Source organism: Amphimedon queenslandica, unplaced genomic scaffold (assembly GCF_000090795.2).
Source record: "Amphimedon queenslandica unplaced genomic scaffold, v1.1 AMPQUscaffold_12396, whole genome shotgun sequence".
In the NCBI taxonomy this organism is placed as follows: Eukaryota; Metazoa; Porifera; class Demospongiae; order Haplosclerida; family Niphatidae; genus Amphimedon; species Amphimedon queenslandica.
Window position 1 is genome coordinate 6,546 of NW_003547367.1, and position 7,501 is coordinate 14,046.

Sequence of the window (7,501 nt, forward strand, 5' to 3'; positions counted from 1 at the left end):
AAACAATAAGAGACAGAGCTGATGGCAGTTTAGATGTCTTCTCTCCTGATGTAGTACTGCCTGACTTGCTGTCTACTGCAGCTTTGAATGAGTGAGAGTGGTGGCCATTAGCTGGTCTACTGGAAGTAGCTTGACAGTAGTTCCACAGTCCAATACTTGCTCTCCATTGAGAGACATCAATCATCTTGTAGTTATATATTGAACTGTTATGTTACAAAAAGTACAGCGATTGTATGTGTCTAACTCAGTAAATTATATCAGGAATATAATAGACTAACTTTAGTCTATTGTATTCCTGATTATATTCATGGATCATCATCACTATCACATGACAGTGACTGTTTGTATTACTTTACAAATTTGGGCATGTCTATAAATAACAAAAGGAAGAATTAATCAGATCAACCAGCTATAGTACATTGTATAAAGGATGGGTGTATCAGTGTATGTGTGTGGTATATAGGACCTCATGAAAATAGTTACTGGAACACACCAATAACACTGAATATCATTATTAATAACAGCAATACAGTGATAGCAAAAAATGCCATAATCATTCACATTTAAGTTTTACTAACAATTGTAATTGCTGATAATTTCAAAAGCAATGTTTTTGTCAATGCTACATGCATTAACATGAATGTTGCTCAAAGTTAGGGCTACTCCAATAATCAAATTGATCATTAAAAATGGCTCCAAATACCCCAAATTTGTATTACATTTCCTGCATATTGATGTCCTTATGCTGTGTAGAAAGTTTGAGCTGGTTCCGACTAATACTTTTTGAGTTATGATCGTAAAAGTTAGAACCTATTACAATGTACATTTCCTCATAACATTATTATAAAATTTGTTTATGTAGCTCTAGATCATTTTGTCATAATGTGTTCAGTAAACTATTTTTCTCCTTTACAGGTTTCAATGTATATAAAGCTTTGATTGTGATAAAAAATATAAATACCCTGTATATATTGAATTTTATTTCATGCTATTTCCTATCAAATCTATTTCTATATTCTATAGATCTACTGAACTATATACTGAATATTGTTCTGACTAAACGATATAATCTAACAGTAATAATCTAAAAATTAATCTACTTTTGATTATTAGTCAGTTTATACTATTATGCATGTATCAGCATAATCATGTCTATAGTACCGGTATGTAATAACAATTCATAGATATCAACATGGGAATAGCTATCAAAATTGTAGTGAATCAACTTGATGATAGCAATCTGTTAAAATGGCTGACTTAGAGGGCTCTACTTCTTCTATTCAAGTTGTTGAGCAAAGTAATAGGAATTTTAATGAATCAGAAGTGAGAAGGCTACAAGAAGCTGTACAAAGATTGAGCCAAAGAGGAGAGCCAATCAACATATTAGTGATTGGTCCAACTGGGTCTGGTAAATCAACACTCATCAATGCTTTACTGGGAGGCACTGTAGCACTAGTGGGTGCAGGAGCAGCATCTGTACAGTCTGAAGTTGAAATACATGAAGGACAACATGATGGAATAACAATAAAGGTGTATGATACTACAGGCTTCAGTGACACAGAGGGTCATAGTGAGGCTGATATCGTTAAAGACATCGCCAAAGCCAACAAGTTCGATTTGATACTAATCTGCATGAGGATGGACTCAAGAGCAGATGATAAAGTTAGAAGAATGTTTGATGTACTTGGGGGGATGATAAATAAGGAAATGTGGGAGAGATCAGTGGTTGTACTGACGTTTGCAAACATTGTCCTTCAACTAAGAAATATTAAAAAATTGCCCAATAAAGCAGAAGCACTGAGGAATGAGATAAATGAATTCGAAAGATACGTTCATGGATTCCTCAGGGACAGCAAAATAAAACAGGAGACGATAAGAGAGATACCATTCTGCATAGCTGGGGATGAGGACGAGAGAAAATTACCAATAACCGATGACTGGTTGAAAGAACTGTGGAACCAATGCATAGGACGTTCCAGTGAAGACGTTGGCGAATTTCTCAATTTCATAGCAAAATACAGAATGCTAATAGAAGCAGGAACTATGAGTGGTACTACTGCAGTTGGATTATTTGTGTGTGGAGCAATAGGAGGAGGAGTAGGGTCAGTTATTCCAGTAGCAGGTACAATAACAGGAGCTGCAGTGGGGGCTGGGATTGGTGCTGGCCTGGCTGTTATTATTACTAGTATTGCAATAGCTATTACACGAAAAGTAAAGAAAAATCAATCTAACTGAAAGAACATAAAAATTATATAGCTGTACTTACAATGCTGTGTTTTTGAATTATAAATGACTAATTTCAAAATAAAGACACTTTGCGTCCGCAAAAAGAAAAGTTAGAATAATTACCGTATAAGTGGTTTTTTTCGAGTGTTGCAAATTTCACGAATTTTGCGGATTCCCTCGTGATTCGCGAAAATAAAATCCGCGAAAATCAATTTAATACGGTACCCGCATGGCACACGTGGTAGAATTCGCGAAATTAAAATCTGTGAATTGGAATTTTAGCAGATTTCGCGAAATATAACTCCCTCGCAGAGGCGTATTTAGGGGGGGGCTGAGGGGGCTTGAGCACCCCCCTCAGGGCTGGGCTCAGAAAAAATTACTGAAGTCCTGGACTCTTGCATCACTACCAAGCCTCTTAACAAAGTTATCTAGCCCCCTTATCATGGTTTCAGCAGTTTCCAGTGCTTTAAGGAGCAATCAGAAGTACCAGTAACATAGCAGTATGCTTGAAATGATCTTGGCCCCACCCGTAATTGACGAAAATGCAGGAAAAGGCCGTTTTACCGCCGTAAAAGTGGGTGTGGCCAAAATCGCGGCGCGCCCTCAGCACCCCCCTTCTCTAATTTCTAGATACGCCCCTGCCTCGAAAAAAACCACTTATACGGTATTCTAAGTCTAAAGATTGACCTATATTAATAATTAGTGGTGCTTTAAACAACAACAACAGCAATAATAATAATGATGATAATGATGAAAACTTAAACTTGAAATATACAATGTACATGTATTTCTTCCTCTCTCTCTCTTTCCTAACCTGCTTGCGTACTTGTACCACTGACTGCTATGATTGTAGGAAAGCAGTTGTCAAAGCAACAGCGCATGAAATCTTCAACAATGACGCCTACAAAAACACCTTAATCGTCCCTCTCTCTTACATTCTTATTATTGTGTCTGATCCCATGGTGTCCAAGATAAGAAGGTGTATAATGGCGTGAGTATACATTGAGTATCTTATCAGCACTGACTAGTATAACATCTAGTAATGGAGGAAAAGGAAACAAAAACAATAATAATTATTAAGACAAAACATCTTGACTAGCTAATTTCACAAGTTGTTTTGAGAAATTTTGCTGATTTAGGTTTAACTGACTACACACAGCAAAGGCCAATTTACCAAACTTTATATGCCCCTCTAAATATGCTTACTAAGTTACCCGGTACATGCCACATGACATGACTGCCTTTGAGGAATTATCTCACAAGTCTTCTGAAAATGCAATGGTCCTTTAAATAACCAGAAGTCCACGCCCCAATCTGTATTGTTTTATTAAACTTTTTATAAAAATAGTATTAAGTAGCAAAATTATACACACTACATATTATGTATACTATAATAATATATAACATAACATAATAATAATAATTATATAATAATTATAACAGTATAATATTTATGCTAACAATCTGATCCAGGGCCTGTAAAATATCCGCTGGATCCAGAGGCTTCAGATCCTGTAGTCGTGCGCTCAATTCGTTTACCTGTGATAATGTCGCATCTATTGGGTAGTGTTTGTTTTTGAAATCCAAGCAGATGTTCCTCTTTCATTAAATTTTTATACACAGGTATAGATCTACTATCTTCATTCTGTTTGATTGTAACTAATGTAGATCTAAACATCTCACCAGTCTTGAATGTAGTACACCCTTCATTAGATTTAATAGTTGGAGCTTTCCATTCTAACAATAACCTAACTACTTCATAATGGCCATTAGCACTGGCAATCATTGAAGCAGTAACACCATCTTTGTTTTGAACATTAGGATCAACTTGTTTCTTCAGCAAGAATTCAACTATTTGAGTGTGACCATTTTTGCAAGCTAACATAAAAGCATTCCAACCATCATTTCTTTTGGCATTAGGATCAACTTGTTCCTTTAGCAACAGTTCAACTATTTGAATGTGACCATTTTGACATGCTGCCATAAAAGCACTAATTCCTTCCTTTGTTTGAACATTAGGATCAATTAATTTCTCCAGTAACAGTTTAACTATTTGAGCATGGCCATTTTCACAAGCTAGCATAAAAGCATTCACTCCATCTTTTCGTTGACATTTATAGTCAACTCCTTTACTAATCAATAGCTCAACAACCTCATAGCTACCATCATAACTAGCAATCATTACAGCATTTGATCCAAATGATGTCTTCAGGTGAGGATTAGCATTAGCTTGTAGTAACATGTGAATGATTGAAATGTGATTATATTTACTTGCTATCATTAGTGAAGTCCATCCTTTATTGTCCTGAATGTTAACATTAGCTCCAGCAGACAGTAAACTGTGTACAATGTCCTCATGTCCTCTTTCACAAGCTAACATTAGTGCTGTCTTGCCTTCTTCATTAGTATGATCAATATTAACAGTTTCTAGTTGAAGAAGAAACTCTACTCAGGGGCGTATCTAGAAATTAGAGAAGGGGGGTGCTGAGGGCGCGCGAGGCGCGCCGCGATTTTGGCCACACCCACTTTTACGGCGGTAAAACGGCCTTTTCCTGCATTTTCGTCAATTACGGGTGGGGCCAAGATCATTTCAAGCATACTGCTATGTTACTGGTACTTCTGATTGCTCCTTAAAGCACTGGAAACTGCTGAAACCATGATAAGGGGGCTAGATAACTTTGTTAAGAGGCTTGGTAGTGATGCAAGAGTCCAGGACTTCAGTAATTTTTTCTGAGCCCAGCCCTGAGGGGGGTGCTCAAGCCCCCTCAGCCCCCCCCTAAATACGCCTCTGCTACTGCTTCATTATTACCAGCTATGACTGCTTCAAGGAGAGCTAGTTCAAAGGTGAAGTTCATATTCTCATCTTCTTGAAGGACAGGATGATCATTAATGTATAAACTAAATATACCAATGAGACGCATAAACTGTAACTTTCCTCCAGCATATTCTATTAGACTATCAACTGTAGAACCATATACAGAATATTGGATGATAACAGATCCAGAAGATATTGTAATATATTTCATTATTGACTGCCTGTGTCCAACTGGAAGTAAGTTGTATATCAATAGAGAGAGTCCATTGATGTTGCTACCATGCCATGGATTATGAAGCGTCATTAAAATCATTGGCATATTTGATGTATCTAGCATGTGTTTTTTATATACTTTCTTCAGTGATTCATTAAGATGCTTCACTTGAGCTGAAAATCGAAGTTTATCAGCTTTTTCTTGATATTGTTGTAACACACTAACAATATTTAACTCATCACTAAATTTAAAACCTTGTAGAAAGGCTTCACTCATGTCCACTATCAGACGACAATCAATAAAATCATAAAATGGATGAATAATATTGAAAGTTTCATCTAATGATGCATTTGTTAACTTGTCACTCCAGTTCATGTATGCCTCAATCCATCTTGTTATATCAATGAGTAGTTTAGAATCTGAGGTTTCCTTCTCATCAAATGCTGTCCGTACCTTTCTCATTAAACTAGCAAATGATTTGTTGAGACCAATTAATGTATCCAATATCTCCTTTTCACCTTCTGCTGTTTCAAACATTACTTCTGCCTGTGATGATGGTCTGGTAGTGACAGCATGATAACTTCTAGCTGACCTTGGGGCACTTTTTTGTAAGTTTCTTCTAATGTCTTGTACAAGTTTGTTTTCTCTTCTTCTGTTCAGTGCATTAATCACATCAGCCCATGTTGCTTTAGGTGCTACACTCAGCCATTTTGAATATAATACTGACTTTCTTTCATCAATTTTTGTATTTTCTGCTTCAATCTTTAAAATGTCTGAAAATTTAATTCCTGGTAAGCAACGACCAAAAGGTTTCCAGTCAACAAGTGGTTCAAGCCATTGAGTTAATAATGAAATATCAGGTCGATCATCAATCATAGGACCAGGATTGAGTTCAACATCTCCTGATAAGAGGAGGAGGAGAAGTAAAACCAAACAGTAAATCAGGTCAGAGCTACTGCCAATAGTAGCTATAAACAAGACTAATGACTGGAGGCAGTGGATCATAACAGTAACAGTAATTATACCTATTGTAAATATACTGTATGATAATATCATATACTGTTAGTTTGTTTACCAGTTGGAATAAAATTGAGCTTCATATATCTTAATAAAGATAAAAGAAAAGAAACAATAAGAAACAGAGCTGTTAGCAGTTTGGATGCCTTCTCTCCTGATGTAGTACTGCCTGACTTGCTGTCTACTGCAGCTTTGAATGAGTGAGAGTGGCAGCCATTAGCTGGTCTACTGGAGGCAGCTTGACAGTAGTTCCACAGTCCAATACTTGCTCTCCATTGAGAAACATCAATCATCTCGTGATTATTATATTGAAGTTGTGTTACAAAAAGTACAGCTAAGTAGTTCCTCTAATTGTCTATGTGTAACTGAATTATATTCATGGATCATCATCACTGTCACATGACAGTGACTGTTTGTATTACTTTACTACTGTTATTATTGTCATTTCAGTTACTATGCCCAAATTAGGACATTTCACAAATTTCCTATATAATAACAAAAGTAAGAATTAATTATGATGACTCGGATCAACTATATGTACCAGCTATAGTGCATTGCGTAAAGGATGGGTGTATCAGTGTATATGTGTGGTATATAGGACCTCATGAAAATAGTTACTGGAACATACCAATAACACTGAAATCATTATTAACTGAATGTCATCATCAATAATGATTATAATTAATAGAACAATGCTGGTTGCATAGTCAACAGTATCAAAAATAATTATCAAAGTTATTTTTTGTAAACTTTATCCATAAGTAACTAGTAATGTTTACATTAATATAGTAAAAATTTGTCCTCCTATGTCCTTTTCACGCTACAACAAAATAAAATTGTTGACATTCATATGCAAGTTTTTTCTACAAAATTATTTATTTGGCAGACTCTATAATGAAAGAATAACGAGAGACTACACAAATTGATGCTAAATATCTATACTCCCACCAAATAAGCACTCACTGATTACTGTATGATAGTGAATGCAGCTAACAATTTTAAGATTGACGATTAGCAACAAAAGTTACATATAAATATACTCTTGATTAATAGTCACTTACTATTAAGCAGCAAGTTGTATTATGCATTGTTCAGACAAGTATAAGTAGCTCTACAATACATAATATTTAGTTAAGTAGCAAAAATTACGCATTCGAGTAACAATAAAAATAGAGTACAACATCACTTTTATTTGTGAAGTCTGGTAGAGTTAACTATTGCAGCCAAAT

The 7,501-nt window shown here is 35.6% G+C and overlaps 1 protein-coding gene across 1 annotated transcript; it reads right to left on the minus strand.

Moving 5' to 3' along the window:
• Nucleotides 1-3,682: 3,682 nt before the first annotated feature.
• LOC105314875 (ankyrin repeat, SAM and basic leucine zipper domain-containing protein 1-like) lies at nucleotides 3,683-5,792 on the minus strand. The gene is made up of 3 exons (XM_020004124.1): nucleotides 5,321-5,792; nucleotides 4,208-4,455; nucleotides 3,683-4,159 (listed from the first exon to the last, which is right to left on the minus strand). Exons 1-3 carry the CDS (start codon nucleotides 5,790-5,792, stop codon nucleotides 3,683-3,685), a joined length of 1,197 nt encoding a protein of 398 aa, XP_019859683.1.
• Between the last annotated feature and the right edge of the window lie 1,709 nt (nucleotides 5,793-7,501).

Excerpts from the sequence above, each read along its gene's own strand:
- LOC105314875 (XM_020004124.1), bottom strand. The coding sequence starts at position 5,792 with ATGTTTGAAACAGCAGAAGGTGAAAAGGAGATATTGGATACATTAATT. Across the intron at positions 4,456-5,320 it reads GCTTCATAATCCATGGCATG|CTAATGCTAATCCTCACCTG; the intron begins GTAGCAACATCA and ends TGTTACTACAAG. Across the intron at positions 4,160-4,207 it reads AAGGAATTAGTGCTTTTATG|GAACAAGTTGATCCTAATGC; the intron begins GCAGCATGTCAA and ends CTGTTGCTAAAG.